Here is a 27,406-nt window from a genome sequence, read left to right as displayed (position 1 = left end):
CTGTCCGTAAACGATGCACAAGGGCTGTGGTGAGAGGGGAGGGAAATGCCTTTGCAGGAAGAGCAGCAGTTCTACAAAGCCAGACAACAGTTTTGATGGATATTCCTCATTACCTGAGGGGAAAGTAGGGGTGCCTGAAACCCACTGCTAATGAGGGGTGAGTGTGTGTGGGGAGAGCACGGTGGGGGGGCATCTGCTCCCAGCAGGCAACAAGATTTTTCCTGTCCCAGCTTCGGGAGCTAACTTGGCTCCTCCTGGGCGTTTTCCTGCTCTCCCAGGGCACACTGAGAGCTCCCTGTGCAGGCATCTCCGCAGGGAAACAGCCACGAGAGAGAGACAGGAGCTGCGACTGGGGGAGGGGGTCCTCACCAGCCCTTTCCAAACACCTGGAATGCCACTTAGGCACGAGGAGGTGCTTGTTGACACGCTGAGCATCGCCAGCCTCATTAACTTCCAAGTTAAAACTATGAAGTTTGTGGTACAATTAACAGGGGGCTCTTCTGGTGGTGTTTTTCCTGCTTTCATAGCATGCACGCTTTTAGATGTTTTAAAGCAGCATTCGGATGCTGGAATTTCTGGGTGAACAAAATATATATTTAACTGGGATGCAGCCACAATGTGTACCCTATAAAATTAGCTACTGTGCTGTGATTATCCAGTGGAAAGTTAATTCCTTGCTTGCTGGTGATCTCTTCCTACACAGAAAGACAGAAAGCATTTTGTCATTGTGTTTAGCATTCCTCCTGTGAGATGAGTGTCTGTAAGAAAACACACACGTCAGATGAAATAAGAACATTCTTTGTATGTGATTTAATAGCAGTTAACTCACTGGCCATCCTCTGGGTCCTTAATTAAAATGATGGGTTTTTATGTAGCTTTGTTCCAGTATTGACAGATGTGTCTGCCCGAGACCATTTAATGAATCACCTCACAGTTGAACATAAAATAATGGCCATCTCCCATAACTGAACTGTCCTGTAACTTCTCTGTCTGTCTTTGCGCTGGAACTTGTTCTCACTTCAACCCCTTCCACCCTTTCTGCACTGTTATTGTTCCCACTGTGTGCTCCTGTTGCCTGGTGTCTGAGAGATGAGTAGCCAAAAAATCACTGGGGCAGAAACAAAGTCCATTTAAATTGTATTTACTCTCAATGGTCTGGGGGGTGGGTGAGGGGGGGAAGAGTTGCACAAAGTTGCCTGCCTAGTTTGAAAGTCAGAATTTTACACGTTGTTCTGTGTCTTTCCTTCGTTAATTATTGTTGTAATAATAGAACAGGTGGGGTTTTGTTTTGTTTTTTCTAATGTAAAAAGTGAAATTCCTGGATCATTAATAAAACATACCCACTTTACACTCTGTACAAAATATTTGTCAGAAGGAGTAATTAAAATTAATTAATGCTTCTGGTAAAGGTGTAATTGTGCCCTGAAGGGATCGAGCGCTGGGCTGGAAGATGGTTTTTTTTAAGAGCTTCCAACAAAGTAAACAAAACAAATTTCTTTAAAAGCAAAAGTCAACCTGTATCACTGCAGGTTGGCTCTCCCACTTACTGATCCCTTCTTGCCTTCCCAGAAGGAACTCCATGGCATCTCCAGGAAGCACTCCCAGCTCCAAGCTGTCCCTCTTGGTGCTCTGACCACTCCAGGAAGTATTTACTCCTCATGCATAAAATCCAGGACAGAGGGATTGGTCCTGTCTGCCCCTCCCACCCCCAGATGTTACATCAGGATGTGCTCACCCAAATAATGTCCCAGCCTTTAATTATTTACAGGAGTCAGAGCAGCAGCCGTGCAATGATGATGGTGTTTGGAGTATCTGTAGCTCTTCTATCTCAGGAATGCAAAGTGCTCTGCAAACATTAGTTAAACAAGTGTTATCTTTCCATCACTACTACTAAGTGGCCCTGCTGGAATAATCAGGCTGCTGTTAACTGAAGTTTCTCTCCTCTCCAGTCATATTTAACGTGCTGAAATAATTGACATATTTACTGCCTGCTCTTATTTCCTTATTTCCCCCGTTCCTTTTACTTCGGACCGGACTCCTTTAGGACTCGTTTTGGAGGAGGGAACTTGAACAGTGAAACTGAACTAAAAAAAAAATAAATAATGATTTCATAGGAAGGTTGTTTTATAAATAAGGAATTTGTCAGAGGTCAGTGTCCAAAGCCTGGCTCTCTAAGGCCCTGTCTCAGTGAGTGCTGCAGAGTAGTTGGAGAACGTGCTGCTTCCTCGAATGGCTGTGGAGTTGCCAGAGCACCTTTTAAACAGAGGGAGAAAGAGAATCTTAAAAAAAAAAAAAAAAATTGCTTGGCAGTAGTACTGGTCTGCCCTGTGTGGTTCTAAAGCTTCTTGGCAATATTGCATAACTCTTCTGTCTAGGAAAACTATAAAAGTTGCAGACAGCTTTTATCTAACCTGACAGGGTGCAGCGAAATGTGGGACTCGCAGCTCAGGAGGTGCTATCTTCCCAAACGCTGCCAAGAGACGTCGGTGTGCCACGAGGCAGGGCTGCTTTATTAAACTCCCTGCACGGGGAAAGTGGGATGGGATTTACACATTTCCTGTCTCATTATCCAGAGGTACCTCCTGTTGCCTTTCTTGGGGAAAAAACCATAGACTTGTAGGATATTCATGTTACAGTCCGAGACTTTGTGTCGCTCATCTGCCTCAAAGGTGTCGTGCAGCAAATCCAACTGAAAGGGTTTTCCCCTGTGGGCAGTTTGTAAACTTTGGTGCTGCTGGGTCAAGGAGTCATCCCAGGGGCAGGGATATCGCACAGCTGCGAGGAGATGCCCTTTTCTCCAAGCAGGAAAACAGTGCAGTTGGTTTTCCTTTCCCGGCGTATTTTCAATTCCTCTCTCCCTGACAGATATATCAGAGGAGCTCCAAAATCCCGTGTTTGGAAAGACAGGGCGCATCTTCTGTGTTGTAACTTCCATTATTTGTCACCAATACCTGTCCTGGAAGAATTTCCAAAATCTGTCCCTCCAGTTTCTGCCGTGTTTCTGAATCTTCTGAGTTCAATGAAGGGTGTTTGAGCAGAAATAAGTTTCTGTTGTGTTTCCATCCTTTAAGGTGGTTGTTGTGCTTGCCAAAGGATACTTACTTTTATTACGTAGCAAAAAATTGATCCAAGGGTAGATTTATGCTTCGAATTTGTAGTACTTTTTGTAGTATTTCTTCAGCTTGGTAAAATCGACTGGAAGCATAACAGAATCTCTGAGGCATGAGGAAAAGAAATCAAATTTCATGTTTTCTAATCTTACATGCATTAAATTCCTTTTACAATGATTTTTAAGCTGTACAGTGTTAGGTCAGCTCTGTTACTCGCCTCTTCTGGGGAATCTCTGCATATGTGCCTGAGTGTAAAAACATCTTTTTTTTTTTCTCCTCCCTCCCTTTTCAGTAGTTATAAAAGAATTACATTTATGCTCTTGGGAACTGTTAATGGTTTTGATTCACTAAAGCACTTTTTGTATGAACAGACAACATTTATCATTTGCCTAATAACTGTCAATTTACGTGCTAATGTAGAAGAATCGAAAGGAAGGCAGAGAGAAAACACATTGGGTTATTTAACAATGCCAGTTTGATTGTTTGGAGTCTTTTAAGAAAGGCTATATAATTACCCACGGGAGAGAGACATGGGCAGCACAGGTATTTAGGGAGAATTTGTTTGTTTGTTGGAAAAAGGATGTTTGGCAAAAGCTTAATTGTTGTTTTCCCGCCCCGTGCCAAGGAACAGGAGGTGCCAAGGAACAGGAGGTGCCGCCGTCAGCGCCGTGCTTTGCACATCCATCCAAGGGAAAACGCTCCCAGAATCCTGGTTTTTGAGACCTTTGGAGGACCCACATTTGCCCTCTGTGCTGCACAGTGTGTGCTGCCTGCAGTTTTGGGGGGGGTTTGGCAAAATGCTGCCTCGTTTTGTGCCGTGTGAGCCCATTTCCCCAGCGGGGTTTGTGTCGGTGTGTGCTGTGCTTTTGGCCCCGGGTCACTCAATGGAGAGCAAGAACTGGGGGGAAAGAGGAAGGCACAGCAATCACACCTCCTGCAGCAGGAGTGGGAGCAGAGCCAGGAATCCCGAACTGCCTGGAGCGCCTGGACAGACATTATTTTGGAGGGTGTTTTAGCAAGGCTTCCATTTTAACTCTCTCACGAAGCTCAGGGCCAGGATGTGTTTAGAAAGGGCCATTAAGGAAGGTGATGGCAACAGGGGTGAAGTTTTCCTCAAGCAGTCTTGTGCATTGCAAGAAATTGCTCTCCTCCCTCTCCTCTGCACGGTGGGAACAGTTTGTTTTGTCCGTGAGGTTAATTTAGGAATGCGTCAATGGAAATGGAAATAGTGGTGCTGGCTCTTGGGTCTTCTTGGCTCATCCTGGCATTGATACCCTGCAAAAAGCCTTGCATACCGATCTCTACACTCTTCCTTCCCCCTCCTGCATTCCCTCTGTCTTGTTTTGCTGTTTTTTGAAGGGATTTCTCCCTGGATAATGGGATTTTACTATAAAAGCACTTCTACATCAGTTCAAGTTTAGGCATATCCTGAAGCCAGTAAGTAGGAAGAGGTTTGAGAGGAAAGCAGGGGCTGTTTTGGAGCTGTTCTGCAATGATTTTTAATTCTTCCCAGGATTCTGGAGGCAGATGTGGCCAGGGTGACTATCTGAAGTCTTACAGACAAGGAGGCTGGTGGGACTCCTGAATCACAAAGACCTTTTACGATACACAGGCGGTGCCAGATTTTGGACTAAGCCTGTTGTGGAATTACCAAGGAACGCTGTGTTTTCGGAAAACACTGCTGAAACGTGGCTCTGTGTCTGACAGGGACAAAGCACAGCTCCTGATTTGCTGGAATTAAAACTTAATTAGACCAGGTTTCTCTGGGAACCCCCAACAACTGCGTTCTGCCTTGAAACCCACAGGTTTATGAATAATAGAAGGGGAAGATTGAGTATGGCTATCTAAACTTCCCCCCCCCACACCTTTTCACTTTTTATTCTGTGTCTTCCTGGGGTATCTGTCTGAAGCATCATGTGAGCATCATTAGTTTCCCAATGATTAACACCGTGGCATCTAAAAAAAAGTGCCAATGCTGCCCGGTGGAGCTGTTTTGTTGCTTTCAAGGAGGTTGGCTTGCAACACCAACTCACCCCATATTTGATAGGGAATCTGCTGAACATGGGAAGATGTTCAGATGGAATGATGGTCAATACTCCACCAGCAAATGCTGGGGGTGGAAGTTCAAGCCTTGCTGTTGTCTGAGTCACCTCCTCAGCCGTGTCCCTGATCTCTCCCGCCTTTCATAAATGTCGTGACCACAGGAACACACTCTCCTCTTACTCATTCCCAGATGGGCAGATTGCTGCACTGAAACCTGGGGCCTCCTTGAAGCCCGAGACAGTGTTGTCAGGGGTTTCTTGTCCAACTGGAAAGGAAATTATGTGATGGTATCCATTTGTGCTTTGGTCACGCCCCCATCCTGCACGATCAGCCTGCAGGTTTTGAAACGCCCTTTCCCCGGCTCTCCTTGTGCCGTCTGTTACCTGCTGTTGATTCCCAACGCGTTAATTAATCTCAGGGTAATTTGGAGATGTGTTGGACAGAGAGCTGCCGGTTTCAAAACAAGTAGGTGTCTTGTAGCATGTTTCTGAAAACTGATGTCCAGAGAGAAGCTAAGGCCTCTGTTAAGGTGGGGAAATCCAGGGATTCTCGAGCATCGTTATATATTTTGTTGGAATAACGTGGCTGGCAGTATTTCAGACCCTGTATAACACGTGTGGCTTTTACCCTGCCAGCAAATCCCAAAAGTCTGGGTTGGAGGTGGGAAGAGCTGAGTGTAAAGTGAAGGGAGATGGGAGTTCTGGGGCTTTCTGGAGATCCAGAAAGGTGTTGAAAATACCACCCATTATTTTGCCCTTGGTCTCCCCATCCATCACTTAACCCTCATTGTCCTATTTGTTGTCCATCTCCTTTATGAAATACATAAAATCCTCTGATAAAAAAAAAAAATCTGTGTAAAGTTTTGAGGAGGTTTTTTTGATGTGATAAAAACTCTTGCTTTCAAATGATGTCTGGTCTTAAAGACTTTGCTCAGTGAGGTTTCTATTCAGAACAAATATTCCTGTAATATCTGTATCTGTGCTGAAATGCTCATGAGGCATTAAGGGAGAAGGAATGATATTATTGGTACTCCACCAAAAAAAAAAATAAATCCTGGTTATTTTACACCAAAAAAATCATGTAGGAAGTGTGGTTCAGTAGAGAAATCTGTCTTTCAGGAGGTCATGAACACCACTTTTTGCAACATCAACTCTATCCCACTGAATTTTGTGCGATAATATTTTAAAGAAATATTTTTAAAAATCTTTTGTTGGGTTGTTTATGTAAATTGTTTCACTGGGCAAAAAGGTTTATTCAGGCAACGCTAAGTCCAGGCCTTGCATGCCAGTGTGAACTAATTAAAATCATAGTGTGCAACAGGTCAATAGATCAAGAAGTTTACCTTCTAATTAGAAGAGAGATTAAAAAAAAAAACCCAACTTGTTCCTGTTGAAAAGGAGCAGCAAAATTAAGAAAAGGAATCGAGATGTGAGGAAGAGAAATGAGAAGCCCGGCTCTGTGCTGAGAGCCATGTTAAAAGTCAGCCCTTTCCTTTTTGACTCACTCCACGGGTTACGTGCTGAGGGATCTGAGGCTGCAGATTGTCCCTCATTAAGGATCTTTGGATCATCCCTGTGGCGGCAGCGCCTGCCCACGTTGTGCATCCCTCAGTCCCCAGATAACAAATCACAGCCTGCGCTCCCCTCGCCGAGGATTCGGAGCTGGGTTGTGTTTATGTCAGCTCAGACCTTTCATCCTCCCTCAGTGCTTCAGCTACACCTATTTTTTTGTGGTTCCTGCTATCACCACAAATGGGCCCCCTGCCAGGCTGGCTGGGTGTCCTCTTGGGACTGTTTTTGGGTGAGTCTTTTTTTTTTTTTTTTTTTCCCCAGTTATTGTTCAGCTCCCGCTCTTCCATCTTAATAATTGAAAAACATTTATTTTCAATAACATGGAGGTGTTGGGTGTTGTTTCGCCCTGGAGCATAAACATAATTAGTAAAAAAATAATAACAATAAACAGATTTTTAGATGGTGAGAGAGCTCCTCAAGTTTTCCTGTAGGTTTTCATCACTTCAGGAGGATGGAAGGCAGAGCTGGTGCAACTGTGCATTTGTTCTGTGAGGGGAACCTGAGCAGGGACTGCATAACCCCCAGGGTCCAGTCCAGCCTGATTTATTCTCTGACTCTCTGAAGGGATGTATTTTGAAAACAAAGTGCATTAGTACTATCAAAGCTGGTAAATCTAAGATGCCAGTTTACCGGAGTGAAAGACATCACCTTTCCACAGGACCGTGACCAGCCTGCCTTTCCCAGCGTGACGCTGGGAAATACCGGAACACACGGAATATTTATGGCGTGGGACTAAGTTAACCACAGGTCAACCCTCCCCACCACTCCCCTTTATTTGCAGGCATTGCTAAAAATCCAGAGAAATTCCAATAAATTTCAACTCAAGCCAGTGCTTAAAGTGTGCATTTGCCTTGTTTGGTGTTTATTGTTAGGGCCTAGGATGTGCTTTTGGATGAAATCCCCTGACTCTCCTCACTGCTTTGGTATTTGGCACTATCGGGTACCTTGGAGCACATGAACTGGGTTTCTTTGGTAAAAGTAGGCTGGAGAATGTGTCCCTAATGCTTTCCTCTGGAAAAATGGCATTCAGCCTTGGGAGCAGGCATGCCCTAACCCAAAACAAAAGTAAAACCAGCACCTCAAACAAACAAAAAAAAACCCTCTTCACCACCAAACAGCACCCGAGCTGTGCACAGTATTCACCCACAAGTGTGCTCTTACTGGTGCTCTGTACTTGCTGCTGCAGATGTACCCCAAAGTGGGAAATTTGGATAGAAAAATGCAGATGAGTCCTAATGTTCCCTTGGTGTAGATGGCAGCTGACAATGCTTTACCCAGTTCCCCAGGGTGTCTTTCCATAATCCGGAACACAACTTGCTGTTTGCAAGCCTTTGACTACTCTGAAAGTAAGCAGGAAAAGCTGTTTTTAACAAGTTTACTTTCTGACAGTGGGTGGATTAATAGTGGGAATTGTGCTGGAATTTATTCTGCATTTGACACCGTTGACATGAGCTGTTAAGATTTCTTTTTGGTTTGTTTTCTAAATATGGGTAAAGGTTCCATGCTATGAATGTTTCCAGAAAGGAGGATGTTGCTGAAGGGGAATTTTTTTTCCCAGGATCCATCACTGGGCTTTGGAGCTTTGGGTTTCTTCAGCCAGGGTTACTTGTCCTCTCACTTTATTCTTTGGCATATCAGTTATCTCTTCTTTCTGATGGTATTGGGCTGCAGTTTAGGTGTGAACCACCTGTTGGGTGAAAACCCCATGAATTTAATGACTCTGAAACATTCCAGTGTAACTTTTCACAAACGGATTTTAACTTCTTTAAATTTTAAATTTCCGTAGATAAATTCTGTTTCTTAAACAGAAAAAAAAGAAATGTTAAATTTCTTTAAAGAAATTTCTTTAAAGAAATCCTTTGTGATTTTAATTCCCCAGTGCTGGCACCGGGGCTTGTTTGTTACTTGTGACCATCACTTTATAAATGTCAATAAAATCGAGACAGAAACCTCCAGTGCAACTGGAAGGAGCAACTCAGTGTTTTCCTCGTTATTTTTGGCAGCAGAGTGGTCTTACGACGCTGTATGCAATAAAACACCAGCCAACTGAGTCCCACACTGTGGCTATAATTACATATTTTTGCTTGCTAATCAGTGGAATTTTTCTGTGTACACTATTATACTTTAATGGCTCTGTTGCAACACCAAATTTACTACAATGTTCTCTTGAAGAAAATGGCACATAATGATTTCGTATTTACTACAAGAAGATATTAAACTAAATAATACATAATGATGCTGCGCAGATTAACCAGCTCTTTAGTTCTTCTAGTTCCTTATCTACCCTTTAATGGTGTTTTAGGACAAACATCGAGTTATTTGGGAGGGAATTACCAGGAATTACCGAACTGGTAAATACGACCATCTGAGCGGGACGTCTCGTTTCTTACTCCAAAACTATTAGATTGTTAATTTAAGCCGTGCTTAGGACTTTAATTTCCCTTCCCACAACTCATGGAGCAGAAGGAGGGTTGCAGCCAGCTCAGATAAGTAATAAGTCCATTAATTACAGGCTTACTTTTCTCATAGGTTAAAAAAGGGCTTGTGTGGGACTTGATTAAACAAGCTGTTGTGGTGTGGCCCTGTGGAGGGCTGGGGAGGGAACAGCTCAGGAAGCTCCCCATGCAACTCTGGGAATCATCAGAGTCTCCCTTGAACTCCGGAGATCACTTGCTGTTATCAGGCTTTGTGTCCTTCTCCCTTTTTTTTTTTTTTTTTTATATTATTTCTGTCCAAAGTGATTAACACTGCAAAAAACCCCAAACCCCAGTAAAGGGCACTGTGGAAGGCACGTTGTCTCACGCTCTTGCCATTCTCTTGGCTTTAATTCTGACGTTAAATAAATAAATGAGCAAACCCTCAAGTGTTTTTGTTCCTTTTCTTTGCATTCGTGGGTCACTGAATTTCCACTTGATCATTGTGAATATATCAGGCAATCTTAACTTAGTGTAAGGCCTTTCCATTTACCTTGGAAGCAGAACTTCCCTGTCAGAGGCAATCTGTCCAGGAGTGGAAAGGGAAGGCATGGTCTGCTGATGGCAGCTTGCCCCCTTTCCTGCAGATACAGTTAATTATGTGTGAAGGTTGTGCTGATGCCTCTAATATTTTTTATAGATTTGTCAGATTCTGCGATGCAATCTGACATATTAAGTGAGAGTAAATAGCTTCTCTTCTGCATTTCATTTGCATTGTGAGTCTGTATCAGGTTTTATAGGGGAAGTTGTACTTGGTGTGTTATTTTTGCATGGAAAACGTTTGATATTTCAGCACTGCTGAGTGTTGATTGCGTCCTAGATCTTGTGAGTTATCATTTGGCAAGATCTTTGGAGTTATCCTTGCCTTGATTATGTTGCACGTATGATCTGTCACAGCCTCTCAACAAAAGGAAAGAGAATTTGAGACTTTTTATGGGTAATTAGTTCTCAGGCTTGTGTTAAAACTCTGTCTGAAAGAACCTTCTTCATACATCATTTTCTGGTTAATCTAGTGTTTACCTTTTCCTTCCCTTGTATTTATTCCATTAGAATACATTGTAATGTGCTCAATTGGATTCACCTATTGCAAGGCAATTTCGGTATAATTAATACTGTTAATTAATCTGGCTTGAAACAGCACTCCAAATGGAGAGGATGTTTCTGTGATTGCAGGCTGAGAATTATCTCCACCAAGTTTTTCTCCCTTCGGTGGTTCAGGATAAAAGTAAATCAGCACAAGGGAAAGTGACATAGGAAATAAACCATCCAGCTGCTCCTCAGTGAATTACCTGGAGTATTCCTGGAGTATTCCTGGAGTATTCCTGTAGCCCATTCAGCCTTGCTGCAAGCCGGAGCATCTCCATGTTGATACCCAGACTTGCTCCTTTGTTCATTCCAGCTGTTGCCCTAATTCAGAGTTCCCACAATCCCTGTGTTTTTTAAGTCCCTTTTGAAGTGTGCCCAGCACTGGATGCACCTTCCCTCTGGAACTGACCCTCCCTCCTGCATTTTCTTCATTTTCTCTCTCTCTCAGATCGTGGAAACCTCCGTGAAAATTCTGTGCTGCTGCAGAGTCCAAGCTGAACCCTTTTGGGTTAGAGGGGAAGGGAAGAGGTGCCTCTTGAACACAAACAAAGGAGTTGCTTACAAAAAAAAAGTGTTTAGGATGTAATATTCGAAGCCCTAAGTCGAAAAAGGTTTTTCTTGGCAGATCTGCCCGTCTTTCTTTTGGGAGGAATTTTCAGGGCAGTGGAGCTGTTCACCTGGCACCTCGTAGCTCCTTTGTCAGGCTCGAGGTCTTCTCCCAGGTTTTTTCAAAAGCTTTAATGGATTCTTTTACTCCAGCAGTGATTTGCAGTGTTCTGATGCTCAGTGCACCCCGTGGCTAAAAAGAAAAATCACCTTTTCCCATGTCTGGTTTCGTTATATTTACTTAGAAGTCGCTTTTCCTTCAGGAAGCCCTTAGGCTTCAAATCCACAAAGACCTGTGTGAGGATCCTTCCGTGTTCTCTGACAAGAGGGGCTTGATCACATCCTCTTGCATTTCTGTGGGGAAAAAGTGGTTAACTTTTTACTTTTTTTTTTTTTTTTTAAATTTCATTATACCTTTAAAATTCTTTGGTATGACATTCCAGCAGCCTTCAGGGCTGTGAGGATGCACCACACAGTCATTTTACAATTATTACTTGGAAGCCTGCTCTGTCTAAATCCTTGACCTGTGCCTGTCAACTGCTGGCTGATCATTGTGAATAAATTTGTATAATCACTGCGTGATGGCTGCTTAATAACTGCGCTGCAAATATGCAGATACCTGTTCTGGCTTAATACAATTCATCTGTTGTGACCAGCCCGTGTGCACTTGGGGTTTTTGAAACGTCTGCAAGTAATAGAACACACCAGTGGAGCCCTAAAATGCTGAAACCTCCAGAGAAGGAAAAGATGTACTGCAAACCAGATAAACAGACAGACAAACCCCCAGGAAAAATGCTTATCAAACAACAGGGGAAAGGCTGAGAGAGTTGGAGTTGTCCAGCCTGGAAAAGGGAAGGTTTTGGCGTGGCTGAATTGTGGCTTTCCGGTACCTGAAGGGAGTGAGAGGAAAGATGGAAAGAGGCGTTTTACAAGAGCCTGGAGTGACAGGACCGTGGGGGTGGATCCACTCTGATGGAAAGTGGGTTTAGATTTGACATCAGGAGGGAGTTCTTTGCTGTGAGGGCGGCGAGGCCCTGGCACAGCTTTCCCAGAGAAGCTGTGGCTGCCCCATCCCTGGAAGTGTTCAAGGCCATTTGGATGGAGCTCTGAGCAACCTGGTCTAGTGGAAGGTGTCCCTGCCCAGGGCAGGGAGTTGGAACTGGGTGATCTTTAAGGTCCCTTCTGACCCAAACCATTCTGTGATTCTCTGGTTCTGTTTTGTCTGTGTGTGTTGTAAATAGGGGAGAAAAAAACCCCAACAACCCAAAACTTCTTTAAAGACTATAGAAAGTTCTTCTATTTTCATTATGTTTTTCTAGGTTAGCAGCGTGCCTTTCCTCAGAATAACCTGCAGTATTTATTTATTTCCTTGCTAATGATGCTCTCTGCTTTACACAGAGGACTAAGGAGAGTGGGAAGTTACAAATTCAAATACCTGTGTGAGTCTGAGATGCTCACAAAATGCTCATCAAAAAACCCCCAAACCCCAAAACCCCAAGGAAAAAAGCATGTCCAGAGTGTGATACAGAGAAGACATCTTGCTCAGCTTTGTGATTTTCCAGTGCTGAAGGATTGGAAGGATATTCTGTGGAAGACTGGTCATTTCTTTCTCTGATCTTTCCCTCTTCTTTTAAGCCTTTCCTTTGCCACCACGTGAGATCGGTTACTGAGACAGATGGACAGCGAGTCTCACCAGTTAGTCCATTTTCTGTGTTCTTTATTGCAGCAACAGCACATTAGTAAATAGCTCTTTAAAAACAAAATCTGATTTTCATTGCCCTTTAAGGCATGCTTTTTTTATCTTATTATTAGATTCTTTTTCCTTTGCTGCTTCTCAGAAGTGAACTTAATGTTTCCAAACAGTGCAGGAGGGAAAAAAAAAAACAACTAAAAATGCGCTAGACAGAGGTTGGTATGATGGGAGCAGCCTGATGTGTTCAATAGCTTAATAGCCATCGTGGCAAGAGAGGGTTTCAGGGAGATTTTAAAGGCAACAATGTGGATATTTACTGAAGAATGAGAGTCCTGGAATACCAGCACAACAACGTGAACAAAAACCCTGGATCAGGCAGGCAACCCAACAACGAAATGGAGATAAACCTTTTTGTCCTTCCAACCTGTTCATCCTCCAGCTGTCCATGAAGTGCTGTGACTGCCCCAGGGGGGCTGAGGAAAGGATTTTGGAGTGGCCAAACCCCCACTTCTTCAGGGTGATACCACAGGAAAAAAACCTTGCAGTTCCTTAATAATTTGGGAAGCCGGGGGAGCAGGTTGGGAGGAATGTGAGCTGAGTTGGGTTTGATGGCACAGAGTAGCCTGGATTTGCCCAGATTTCAGCTCATCCCTTCCCCTTCTCGTAAACAACAACAAGCAGCTTCGTGCAGCAGGGAGGTGTTTCGGGGGTGAGCTGCCTCCCTTCCATCTGGAGACGAGGGTGGCATGTCAGGTGTCTCGGCACCAACACAGTTAAAAGGAAGGGAATGGTTCCTTCACACATGCCTTAATGTCAGCAGTTTGGACCGGGGAAAAAAAAAAAACCTGGAAAAACACTATTGGAGCCTTTCCTGCTTTTTTTTTTCCCCTTTTCATTTTTATTTGTTGCCTGCCAAAAGTGTGACATTCAGACAGGTTTATCAGCCCCCTGTTTCTCGGAGCCCCTTCTGCTGCTTGAGTGGGCTGACAAAAGTGTGAATCCTATTGACATTATAAATCCATCCTCGGAATCGGAGCAGGGAGCTTGGGAGACTTAGGAAAGGTGATGTCACAAACGTGAGATAAAACCAACACCTCCTTTATTGTTCAGTCGTTTGTGGGAGGAATTTGCCAGTTGTGACAGGAGCAACTTTTCCTTGGCTTTGCCTTAGTTTTTAATGGGAGTTCCTGGTGTCCCAGGGCTGTTCAACTAAAACAAAAAATCGGCCAAAATTTGTGAGTTTACTGTTGGTTTGTGTTTTGGTCAAAGTAAGAATAATAACTGGCTGTGTGCAAGAAATGTGGGCCACTTAAAATTTAACAGGTCCGTGGGTAAGTGAGCTTTATTTTGAATCATCATTTCTTTATCCATATGGGGATTTTTTTTTTACCAGTTTATAGCGTGGACATTGATTATGTTGGATCTTTCAGCTGCTTTCCTGATATGCTTGACTGGGAAGTGCATCCAGCTAAGGGCAAACAACCAGTAGGTTTTAAAATTTAATTCCCAGTGCTTTTCACCGTGGCAGGCAATTACTCTTGGTTTTTGATGCTAATTTTGCAGGATTTCGGCTAAATGGTGCTATAAAATACAAGTTTCCCGTGCCTTGTTATGAGTAGTTTTGTTCCTTGCAGCAGAATAATGATTTTGTTCTGTCTTCCTAATGATTGTCATCAAATCCCCTCTGCGTTGGAGTTGGGAGGACCCCAGCTTTTAATTCTGGTTGAAATGTGCAGCCTCAGAATGTTGGTTCTGAAGAAAAGAAGCCACTCCACAGAGGCTGTGGATTGACACGTCGGGTAAATCAGTCACTTCAGCAACAAGACTTACAGCTCTGGCTTTGGTCTTGATTTAAGTCGGGTGTAGGCACTGAGAGTTTCTAAAAATAAGAATATTTAAGGAACTGTAAGTGTAGATTGTCTGTGATGGAAATGTGAACCTAATCCAGAGATCTAGCCATCTCAAATGAAACGGTTCATCCCAAAATAAATGGTTCGTCTGTGCTTTTTTTGTGCTTAAAATGGAGAATTTTAAGGCCTAGAGCAGATGATGCGTTTAAACTCCAGGAGATCTTGGCCAGGAAGTGCTGTATAATTGCTAAGTATTTAAAATTAATTATGTTGGAGGCCTATAAACCAGTGCATTGATTGAAAATCTTCAGTTCATTAAACTTCCCAGTGGCAGAGGCCATCTCTGTGATATAAAGCGCCATCCCAGCACGACCTGGCAGCTGGGTTGGCATCTTTTTAAGATGCCCACCTTTGTTCATTAGACCAGCAGCTGTTGTCTCTTGCTGGGCAGGATTTATTTCCCAATGGCACCGCTCTCAGAGGTGCAGTTTGAACTTTGGCAGTGTTTTTTACTACCAGTTGGGGTTTTTTTTGTTGTTATGTGGGGGTTCGGTGTGGGTATTTTGAACTTTTGTTTGTTTGTTTGTTTTTTGTTTGTTTGGGTTTGTTTTTTCCCCTTCTGGTTGCCTCGCATGTCCTTGCAATGGGGGTTTTTGAAAGGTCCCTGATGTTTGAGGACATGTTTAGCAGAGATTTACTCCAGTCAGTCTGGGCAAAACAGCTTCTTCTTGTGTCCCCCCAGCATTGTCTCTGATTTAAGGACTTTATCCTGGTTTTATCCACTCCTGGCATTTGCCCCGTGGAGGAGCAGCACCTCTTCCCAGATAAACCACGCACAGGTGACTTTCTTAAAACTCAACCTCCTGAATTTTCCTGCTGAAAAGGAGAAACGAAAATCTGGGAAAGCACCAGAGAACAGGAATTGCTATGGGGGGAAAAAAAAAACCCAAACAATACATGGAAAATGTTGAAATGCAACACAGTAAATCTGCATATGCTGTTTGCATCAGAGCTTCGCTTTGTTCTGACTCTCACACAAGGTCACAAAAGAAATTTGGGCCTTATTATTCCTGGGGGAGTTTGTGTATTTTTTTTTTGCTGTGGTGTTTGATTACCTTCCCCCTTTTTTATTACCATCTGCAATGCAAGGCTAGTTTTGCTGAGGTTATTTTTTTTTTCTTAAGCAGCATCCCATGATACCCTTAATTCTGTGTTTCCTGTGCTTTTGCTTCATTTGCAATTTTAAGAGATTTTTCTAGAAGAAATGGGTTTGTTCTGTGTTGTACACTAGTAAATTAGCTAGGTTATTTATTTATTTATTTGTTTATTACTTTATAACTTTAACCCTTTAATTCTGGAGAACAAATGCAACTGCCTCACAGTAAATTAAATAAGAAAGGATTTAGCCTGTCACACCCTTCAGCTTGCAGCGAGAAGGATGGTGCCAAAGATTCCATATTCCACATTGTTATTAATGCCCTGTCCTTTTGCACAGGAGTTTTATTTTGATTCTTGGTTTTGTTCATGTATTTCATGCAATTATTTCCGTGTGACTTCACTGTGCAAGCAATACCATTGACTGCAGCAGCTCTGAAAGGAGTTTTTCTTCATTAAATGGCTTCTACTGGATTGTTGGGAGAACAAAATGCTGTCCCTGGTGGCTCCTAAAACTTATGGAAGCATGCAAGGGAATTGCTAATATTATTTTTCATGGAAAAGATCCGGAGCAGTACTTTTAATAGCTGTACACAAGCACGAACAGCTCCGACTGTGGAGCTGAACCGGAAGGTTCTGGAGCCATCAAAGTACAGCTCATGTCTGTAGGTCTTCAAAACTGAGAACCCCCTTCCCCTGTGCTTGTCCAGGAGGGTGCATGAGGGAAGAGGGACCGAAATCCTTAGGAACAGGTTGGTTTGTAAGCCTGAAACCCATTCCAAGGAGCACAGTGTCCATGAGGATGGTTGGAAGCGCTGCCTTCAGTGCCTTCAAGTGCTGACAATTAATCATCGTCAGAATGGACGCGGCATTTCTTGTCAGTGATGACTAAACAGTTTTCTTCTGGGGTTTTCCCATACCTTTGGCAGGTCACTTGTGTATGGAAAATACCCAGAGCACATATGTGATCTCCATGAACCTCCACAGGAAGGCAGCCTGTGGAAAAAAAGTGAGGCAGAGTGAGGGCGTTTTTCCTGGGTTGCAGAAAGCAGCGGTGAGGCAAACTTTCATCACTGTCACGTCATGCCAAGTCAGAGCTGACCATAAGGCTCTGGGTTTTTCAGCCAGCTGCACAAGGAAGTCCCAGGGAAGGCCCAGTGGGATATGATGGAAAATTTTCCAGCTCTGGTTAGAAGAATGCAGATGAGCACCTATCCAGCAAACTGATGGTACAGATGAGGCCTCTGAAGCCAATATATCAGAGGCTCTTCACTGCCCTATTAATTATTATCACATAAATCTCTTTTTTCCTGCTGCACAATAACAGTATATCTTTGGCCATCGTTTTTCCCTCCTGAGGTTGTTGTCATTCATTACCTGTAATTTCCACTAAGTTTCCATGTTAACAGGGCTTAGCTCTCTGCACTCTGACATTGCTTTTTGGTGCACGCTTCCAACAAACAAAGCAGCTCATGTGAATGTTTTGTGAATTCCTGTTCCATGTTGCCTTTTTTTTTTTTTTAATTAATGCAGCTAAGACATGTTTTAGCAGAGGCTAAAATCACATTTAGATTTGTTAATCCACTCTACCTTTCCTTTGCCAGTTGTTTTCTTCGTGCTATGCGGAGTGCTCAGATTGGGCAATATATTTCACTGCTTGGGTTTTGCTTCAAGAGTTATCAAACTTGTGTTCTGGAATATATATTAGATTATATTATTGGAAACATAGAGTATTTCTAGCAGGATTTATTGAATTATCATATTAAATGAAAAACGTAGACCAGAGGTCATCTCTGTTCATGTATTTAATAAAGTATGGAAAAAAGAGTTTGTTTTGAAAACTTGGGGCGGTTTGGTATTTGAGTTTTCTCTTTGGTGGTTTTCTCCCCCCTCCTTCATTCTTCTGTGTCAGTCACTGAAGTACATCAAATGCTAATTTCTGCTTTTCCATCCATGCCTGTCTGGATTATTCAACCACTTCATGTTGTGCCGCCTTTGTAAGGGAAGTCTGTGCATCCACTTGTTCAGGTTTGGCAGATGTCTCCCCTTTTCCTTGTCATGTGTCAGGATGGGTTGTGATGGAATTGATCTTCCTGTTAGGAATTCAGGTGTTGGTTTTGTTTTTGTTTGTTTTTTTCAATTAGTCTTTCATCCTTCTTGGAGTTGCAAAGGCTGGACACAGACCTGTGTGGAACCAGCTCCAGGAAACCACTGATAGACCACACAGACCAACTTTATCGTGGTTTCCTTTGTCCAGGAAAGGAAAGGCTTACTCCTGAGGTGAAAGGCTTCTTCCTCTGCAAAGAACCATGCAGAAAGTGCTGTTTTGATGTTTGTGTCTCAGGAAACACTAATGTTGGTAAAGGCTGTGGTGGTGGTGCTTATAAAATTACACTTGAGGCTGGTTTCAGTGCACACAGGTTGGGAAAGCATTTAGTAATTAAGTGAGAATAATTAAATCGGATGTTGTGAGCACAGGAGGGATTTCAAACATTCTTTTTTTCCCCTCGAGGTTACAAAATATTACTCCTGCATTAGCATCTTGGAGTCTGTTGAGCTGAGATTTTGGGTAACTTAAAAACCAAGTTCAGGTAAGGTAGAGTAAGAAGAGAGGGAGCGCACAATGTGCTCACAGCTGGAGCCTTGGCATCCACGTTCTTTTCGGTGAGGAAGTTTTAGAAAACTACACTGAAAGTGCAACATCACATGACCCTTAATTATCTTTCTGTGTAATATAAAGTATTTCAGAATGACAGTTTGAAAATCAGTGGCATGGCCAGGATGAGGATGGAGCCTTGCCAGGAGCTGCTCATCCTGTTTCTGTCACCTGAACGTGGATTCTGGCACAGAACTCCGGCACAGAACTCCTTAGAAAAGGCAGGCAGGTTTTTAACACTCAGGAGAAGAAGATTTCATCCATTTGAAGATGTTTTCTGCCTCTCCCCTCGGGATAAGTGGCTTCAGGAAATACTCAACACCTTACAAAGCCAGTTGTGTCCTTAATTACAGGAAGGCCGGTCCTCGTTCCCACTGCAGCTTCAAAAACCCTCCTGCAGTGAGGGCTTTTCCTACTCTCCCTGTGTCCTGGTGGGCAGTGAGAGCTCAGTAGGGATGCTGAGGCCTTGGACTGCCCAAATCTGAGCCCAGATCTACAGTCCATGCTGTGCAGCTCTTGAAAAACCCATCCACACCTGGCTTTTCGACCCTGTTCTGGTTTAAATGCTTCCAGCGGGCTCTCGGGTACTGCTTTGACTTTGACCTGGTACAACCTGAAAGAAGATCTGAAATAAACCTTGAATGCTGTGAATCCAGAATCTTTCCCTTCTCCACGCGTATTTGTTCAGCCTTTACACCCGATCTCAAGCTTTTAGGGTGGATATTGTAATTTATATGATGATTATTTCTCCCAGTTGAACTCCGTCGTTGCTGCTGAATTAGGGCCCTGCTGTAGTTAATACCTTCATGCATAAACAATTCCCCTTATTATTTTGTATCCTCTTTCTCAAACTTTTTTTTCTATAATTACAGTAAATGATTTCTTGGATTGCATGTTGAGAGGGCAGAATTGCTGTGCCAGCAGCCTTGGTTTATTCTTTTGCTGGCTCCTGAGGGTAATAAGATCTATGCACTCTACTAATTTTCTTGCATACTTAGCTGCAATTGCAACCTTTAGTAATTATTTTTTAATTAACTCCAAAGTGTTGCATGAATAATGCAAAATTAAAAGAAAAAAAGTGTAAAAAGGAAAAAAGGTCAACATTAGGGTTTTTTTAAAAATATCTTTCAAACCCATAATCATCATTTTCTGGAATTTTTGTGTAAGGCATTAGTGGGGCAGTGACATTAACTGATTTGCACAATTGTGGAGGTATTAGAGGTGTACAGTAAAAGAGAATTTGGCATTTAGGTGGGGATCACACTTGTTTTCCTAATTTGTAGTGAGAATTTCTTTGGGCCTTGAATAAACCCCTTTTCTAACACTGACATTTTTATTCTGCTTTACCTTTTCTAGATGTTTTCCTGCCAGTTAACACAAGTTGACTAAATATTATATTTTTGAAAAACACATTGACTAATGCTGGCTGAAAAAAATAACATATATGTGTATATAAATATATATATATTGGGATGTTGACTTCCAGGTTGGTGGGTCTGTGGGTGTTAAAATGAGCAGTAAATGTTTGTGATTTCATATTTTGTCATGAGAATTTCTTCGAGCCTGGAATAAGCTCCTTTTCTACCACTGAAATCTTCATTCTACTTTACCTTTCCTGGACGTTTTCTTTCCAATTAGCACAGGTTGACTAACTGTTATGTTTTTGAAAAGCACGTGGACTGAAAAAGAAAATTACGTATATTTGGACGCCGACCCGCAGATCGGTGGGTCCGTGGACGTAAAAACGGGCAGTAAATGTTTGTGATGATATCCTTGAGTGAAACATAAGAACTGGGGCTTCCTGACTGCATGTTTTTGTGTTTGATTTTTGGTATTTTTTTTGCAGTGGATGGCTGCATACACAGAGCTGCTGGGCCCTGCTTGGTTGCTGAGTGTCGGAACCTGAGCGGGTGCGAGACTGGACAGGCCAAAATCACCTGTGGCTACGACCTGCCTGCCAAATGTAAGTCACCCTTTCCTTCTCAGCACGTGCTGCTGCTGGAGCCTCCATCTCCCTCTGGTCTAATTCAACAAGGTATTCATTTGACAGAATTAGCAGTGGGGGCTTAATTAAGCGTGTTCCGTAATGATGTTCTTTCCCCCTCGAAGCGATCCAGGCCTTTCCAAGCGATTATTTCACCTGTGTTATCCGGTGGAAACCTCCGGGTCTCTGAAACGTAAAGCACTTCTTTCATGTTTATATGTTGGTTTGTTTTTTTTGTTTGTTTTTTTTTTTTTGGCAAGCTAAAACACAGCCTTTCATATGCATGATAAAGGATTGGAAATGCTCTACGAAATATGAACAAAATATACATTATCATATTTAAGCTCCATGGAGACAGCTTTTGAAAATGCTGCATATTTCATACTCCTCGTGTGCAGATTCCTTGATTGGGAATACTTTGAGAGCCCGGGAGATCAAAGTGATGCATTGTGTTTTCAGCTGCTGCGTGGCATCTGATTGGCAATTAGTGCAGAGGCATCTGCCACACTTTAGCTTTCAGCAGAGTGCAGCTCCGTGCTGGAATGTTTTTTGCGCTTTCAGAGTGGAATTGTCAGGATTCCTATCCCGTTTCAAGCAGCTTGACCATGTTGTGTGGATGTTGAGCTTGCCTTGGAGAACACTCACATGTTGGTCAGCCAGCGAGAATAAAAGGTGGGAAATCTTTGCAATTTAGGATCTTACAGAATAGTGTATTCAGATATGAAGAGACAAGTACTAAGAAACCATTGCAAACAGCAATTACATAATACATATTTTATATATTATATATATATATAAAATCTAGTTATAACTACAATTCAAACTTTTTTTTTTTTTTTTTATTATGCAGGTTGCAGCAGGATTAGGGCTCATTCAAAAAATACTCAAGTCTCTCTGAATTGTGATGGGAAACCAAAAGCTCACTGCACTTTCAGGTTCCCTTTAGGTTTCTGTGGCTCATAATGCCACAAGAAAACTCTGTTCCCAGTCATTTTTTGACACCTCCTGTGATGATGAGAAGCTTCCAGTTTTTTCCTTGACAGTGGGAATTTCTGTGTGCAGGAAAACTGTGGTTTATTTTATGTGTGGTTTTACCACGTTAATGGTTTTTTATGAAAGGTTACTTTGATAAAAGGTCAGGAAAATTGAGGAGGAAGATTCAGTGTTAGGTTGGGTTTGTGTATGGCCCAAATCTTCACCAGATCCCCATAAAAGGGACAAGATTCTTGAACAGCACATTGCAATTTGCTCTACAGGGGATTTTTGATATTTAATTCTTCCTCTTTAACAAAATAATATGTTGGGAGGGGCAGAAAAGCTGCTTATCCACAAGTGCGTAATTCCTCCCGTGTATTTTAGTGGGGGAAATACAAGATAAGAAAGCACCTGATGTGTGTTTAGAAAGAGGAAGGGTAATGTCTGAGCTGTGACCTCCCTTTAGATTTTATAGCAGCTCAAGGGGTTGCTTAGGTTTGTTCCTGTTGGAAGGCTGTAGGAAAATTTTCTGTCCTTCATGTAGGAATAATAAACAAAACAATGAGAAAACCTATTGTCACCTGAAGGGTGGAAACAAAACCTGTAACCAGACATCGGGAAAAGCCAATATTCTGCTTAATCAGTATTATTAGAAATTGAAATTGCACCACATCTGATTGAGTTTGATTGTGCATCAACACGAGAGGGGGAAAGGTGTGGGGAGGGAAGCACACAGTTTGCCTACAGAGGCTGAGAGTAAAAAACTCTCGATTCCTTAGCTTTTCTCCTCAAAACATATTTGTGTTCACCAACTGTCGTTTTCCTTCCCCCTTCCCTTCAGAAGCTTTAGGTGAGGGCAGTTTAACTGTGGAAGCTGTTCTCCATTTGACTTCTGTGAGGAGAGCAGCACTGTCAGGGGAGGGCTGGACTTACCCATCCCCTGCAAGGGAATGTTGTGAGGGTTATGGTTGACTGGTAACTTCCAGCTTGCACAGGGAGTTTGCTTTTCATTTCTCTCTGTGTGTACAGGAGACCAACTGCAATAATTCATTAACACTTCGGAGTAGTAAACTGTTTATTCTGTTGTATCTGCTCTTCTTGTGACCGTACTTGGATAAACAGTTATGGCAAATAGGAAGTGCATTTCATTTGATGAATTGTTGAGGATTTCTTCTGTTAATGCAAATGTTACAGTTCTGTTTCCTGCCCCTGGGATCTTCCCCATCTCAAGTTCTTGGTCTTGAAGTGCTTTGCTTGGAAACAGCTTGCTGTATTCGGCAGAGTTGCTCTGGGATGGAGCAGCCTGTGTGTGCTGCAGGATGCAGGACTTGGGCTTCAGCTCAGAACTCCATATTAAAGAAGATTTAGCCATTCAGAGTTCATGCAGCATATTGCTGTGCTTTGTAGAAAACTTGGAGGGAGCTGGAGTTAAATTTGGCACCGAAGGGAAGGTGTGCTTTGCTAGGAAGGTGGTAGTTGGTAAACAAAACCCACTCCGGCAATCTCCTTTATGATCTATTGTATTTTTATGGAATACTTTGCTGTATTTACTTAGGTTAAATAAGAGCAGGTCTGACAAATAATGTCTTCACAGTGGAAAAATTGAAAAATAATATCTGATTGAAAAACAGTACTTGGCTGAGCAACGTAAAGATTTGGGGCACAGGCTGACTTTCTGTGATTTGTTCCTGGTGTGTCGGAGTCACAGATCAGTTTGTGAAATACTTTCCCTCAGCTCTTTATCCCAATAATGGGAACAGACCAAGATTAACATGTTTACAGCTTGGAGATGCAGCTTTATGAACTTTTCAACACACACACACTTTTTTTTTTTTCTTTTTCTTTTTCTTTTTTGTTAATGCCAAAAAGTAGTTGTGTTTGAAAATAGAAACGAAGTGAAATTGAGTTTTCTCATTACCAGTTAATGTAACATTCAGTTCAGTTTTGCAGCAGTCGGTGTAATCACCATCTGCCTCCCGTGCTGCAAAAGCCTACACAAAGCCCCCCCCAAATGCCACCAGAGTTATTTGCTGAATCCATAATTTGGTTGATGTCATCCACTGTTGTTTTTTCAGCAAACACCTTCGCAGGCACACGAGTTCTCACAGCGCTCAGGAGGGCTGGAAAAGGCAGTGCCTTTGCTCTGAGATGGTTTCCTTTAAATGCTGTCCCAGACCCATCATCAATTATTTAGCTTCTGTACTTCATATTGTTGTTCCTTTTAAAGAACAGTTCATTCTAAATATTGTTCAACTGATCCTCAAACATTGAGCAGTGCTCTGATACTGTCATGCTTTAAATAACAGATGAACAGTATCTGTTTTAAAGCTCCACAAATGCTTGTTTTCTTTCTCATTTGATTAATAGTCTCAGTTGGCTCCACTGGCAGAAAATGGTCTGGATGTAAATTGTGTTTATGGCTGGAATGAGGGGTCCATAACAACCTTGAGGCTTGTTATCTGCTCACAGAGGTTTCACTATAAAAAAGGACCCTGTCAGAACACATTAGAGAATTAAAGTCCCATCCTACCTGGTGTTTAACAGCCTTAAACCCAACTGAAAACCAGCACAGGGAAGTGGCACCCCAACCTTGGCAGGAAAGGGCCCCCAAACTCACTTTTTTTCCCTATTGTTGCTGAGTCTAGTAACAGTTTCTTTCTTTTCCTGGGAAAAAAAAAAAATAGAAATTGATAATAAACCCCCTAAACTAGGAAAATAAAACCTTACAGCTTCTAGTATGGGATAGAACCAACTCTCAGTAAATCTGAAAGTGGAGATGCCTTGCTGAAGTGCTGGGCACTTCCTAATGCAGTGGTTTATGTTCTTAATAAATCTGTAATATTTCGAATAAATTTTTTCTGTTTGCCTGATATTTTTAGTGCTTGCAGCACTGTCCCTGAGTAAACACCATATATAGCAAGTCTTCTGGTCCAGAGTCACTGTGTAGATCAGCCTGGAGTAATAATGTGAATGTGCTCTCAGAGACAGTTCCTGCTGGGAAATAAGTAGTTAGGAGGAGTGCTAGTATTAAACACAGTAGGAGGAATCAGCTTTCAAATTTGTTTAATCAGATTAGAAAGTGGAGATTAGAAAGTGGAGATTAAAAAGTGTGCTCCTGTTACACAGGACATAATTTCCAGTATTTAGAAGATGAATATTTACAGGGTATTATTTTAAAGTGAGGCTGCGAGGGTAGTGATTTTTAAATCTCTCCTTGTTTTCTTGGGGATTGGTCACGGAGCTGCAGTTAAAAGGTTGATTGTGCAGAAATGGAGCTCCAAAACTCTACTGTACTGCCAAAGTGACCAGTTGGAAAAACGGGGCATAATGGTCAAGGATATTATTCAAATTTCCAGGATTTCACAAAAAGCTTTGTTTGTTTACTTGCTTTTATAACCTCATTTTATAAACTAATACCTGAATTTTGTTTCAAATGGTACTAAACTGGAGAGTTTAGTAATGAGTTGGAGAGTTGCTCTCTTTTGTGTGGCTCTGGTGGCTGTTCATTTTGATACCTCCCCGTTTATTCTGGGGACAGGTAAATCTGGGAACTGGAAAATATGTTTGGGAATTGGAAAGGGAGATACTAAAAGTGAACAATACGTGGACAAGACAGGATTGCTCAGAGGAGACTAACTTGGCTACTAACTCCCAGGCTGATCAGGATCCTTGATCTTCTCCTGCAGCACAATGAGACTAAATTTGATCAAATTTCAGTTGAAAAGAGGTTGCTGATAAGCCCAAGGGGAAACAATCATTAATAGAATATAAACTCATTAATGTTATGAAGGTTTTCCAGGAGGGATGTCTTTCCTACTCTTAATCTGAGCTGAGCAGCATCACGGTCTTGTCACACTGTGTGACACCTCCTGGGAAAAAAAACACAGAGCTGGAAAAACTCTGGATAGGTATTTCCTTAAGCAGCACTGTTTGCCATCCCTTTAAATCTTTATAATTGCTTAAATATTTAAAACTAATTTGAAAATGAAGCAAAGCAAGTTAACACTAATCAAAGGCCCAGGACCCCTTTTTCTTGGGCGATATTTTTGCTGTTCAGATTCCTTTGGGAAAGGTTTTCTTTATGGTTAACAAAACCACTTACCACATATTTATGTTTTTCTTCTGAGTAGTGTCTAGGTTTCAAAGGTGTTTTTTTTTTAATAAGCTCATGTTATGTATTTTATGACCATTTTGAAAATAAGTGCAGTCATGTCTTTATTGTGTTTTAATTTGGTCTAATTGGCTCCAGTCCTCTTAATGACCTGCTGTATTCCCCATGAGCACTCACGTCCATTGCATACGCTGTAAATGCGTTGGAAGGGAAATATTAATTATTATTTCTTTGGTCTGAAACCTGCTTAGGTTTTAGAGGGGGTTTTATGGGGTATTGTAAAGCTTTGTGGTTTGTCTCTCCCTTATGCACACCCCCACATCCCCCACACGTACAGGAAGGGAGAAGAGGACTCATGGGGATGACGGGGAATGCATTTATCAACTCCAGCTAAACCAGTTCAAACATCTCCTTCTCTTCCCAAGCTGCTCAGGGTCTGTCCTCAGCTGGGCAGAAGAGGGACAAGTGCTGTAGGTCCTGTTGGTTATGAATCCTCAAGAACCTTCCGTGACAAGAGCATGTGGTCTTTGTCCTTGGATTTGAGCCAAGCTCAGGCACATTTTTTTTTCTAATGGATAGATTCTTTAAAATTTAATTTGTGAATGGACCCCAGCGAGTGTTTGTCAGTGGCCTGTGCTGTGGGCAAATCCTGGCAGGCACCGCTGGAAGTCGCCGCTCCACATCCCGTTGTTCCACTGCAAATGTCTGCCTTGTGGCTGGAGGAGACGTTTTACTATCGATCCTCCTCTTCTGGGCATCGCTTGTTGCAGTCTGAACCCTGAACTGCAGGGCAGGGAGTGGGCACAGAGGACTTTTAGAGGAGGGCTGGAGCATTTGCTCAGTAATTGGGAGCACCGAGGGCGTGTACCGTGTGTGTTAACGCGCCGCGATGGCCGGCGGCGGGGACCCGACGCCGCGAATTTCCCTCCGTGGCGTTACTTCTGTAATTCTGGTGTCTGTAACTCCTGCAAAGGTCTGACTGTTGGTGCTCCTGAAAGCAGTCACAGAGCTGAGCTGGCAGGGCAGTGGTGGGGGGTGTGTGTTGGGCACAGCAGCCCCACAGGGTGTTGGGGCCACAGATCCCTGGCGTCGGCATCCAGCCCGCTGGAAACCCCCTCGGTGGAACAGAGAGTGAAAACACAAGGTGTAAACACTTTCCTAATGCTTGATTTATGTGGAAGGTGCTATTTAAAACCTCTCCTAATTCGGTGCAAAATAATTCGTGCTGGAATACGCCTTTCCACACCGGGGGAGAGTCATTCCTCAGCTATGTTGGCACTGGAGCAGGGCATTGTGCCCCTTAAGGCTCACAGATTTGATTTCCTCCATACTTGGACATAGTTGGTCCTTTTTACTCAAATAATAATAATAATAAAAAAAAAAAAGTCTGATGCATGGCATGAAAATAAACAAAATCGTCGTCACTACAGTCAGCTGACAGGGAAAAGGGGTTGGAATGGGATGTAATGGAGATGTTTATGCTCCTTTAACTGCAGTGGTTGCTGCTGCTCCCACTCTTAATACGTTCCCTCAGAAGCCAAAGCCAACGCTCAGTACTTGAAAATTAATCTTTGATGCATGAGATTTTGTCTGCCTGAATTCTGCTTGTCTCATTTTAAATGGTGATAGAAATTGCTTACTGTAGTAAAACACAACATTAACCTCATAGTGTGTTGGCACTCTGTGATTTATGCTGTTTTAGTCTCTGAAAAATATGCAGCCTGTCTCCCAAACCTGGATTTAGCTTAGGAAATGTGTTGGCACAGGCCTGGGGCTTGGATTGCAGCACTGACTGCTGATCCTCCATCTCCCTAGGGGGAGGAAGAAAGGTTTCAAGTTGGAGCCTCTCGGAGGTCATTAACTTCATATCATTTCTTCAGATTAATAATAATTGTGTGATTGTAGCTGGAATGTTTTAAAAACTGTGCAGCCTGATTTTCTTTCTCGCAAGTGAAGAACAGCGTTCCTTTTTGCGCTGAATCTGCACCTTACTTAGCCAAAAATATGATGAATTATTTGCAAATGGAAATAATCAGATCACAAGTAATAAATAAGGACATTTTCTTTCTACTGCTTTGAAATAAAGCAGAAG

The 27,406-nt window shown here is 42.5% G+C and overlaps 1 protein-coding gene across 4 annotated transcripts in view; it reads left to right on the top strand.

Annotated features, from left to right (window-relative positions):
* Positions 1-27,406, top strand: part of MACROD2 (mono-ADP ribosylhydrolase 2) — a 1,470,694-nt gene that overhangs the window by 219,538 nt on the left and 1,223,750 nt on the right. For all 4 annotated transcript variants that reach the window (XM_050314972.1, XM_050314974.1, XM_050314971.1 and 1 more), the window contains exon 5: positions 20,091-20,207. In XM_050314972.1, coding sequence (XP_050170929.1) covers positions 20,091-20,207 — 117 coding nt within the window. The remainder of the gene's footprint in view (positions 1-20,090; positions 20,208-27,406) is intronic.

Source organism: Myiozetetes cayanensis, unplaced genomic scaffold, assembly GCF_022539395.1.
Source record: "Myiozetetes cayanensis isolate MyiCay16 unplaced genomic scaffold, myiCay2020 scf2-11, whole genome shotgun sequence".
NCBI lineage: Eukaryota > Metazoa > Chordata > Aves > Passeriformes > Tyrannidae > Myiozetetes > Myiozetetes cayanensis.
Note: the sequence above shows the minus strand (reverse complement) of the source record. Positions and strands in the feature narration are given on the sequence as shown.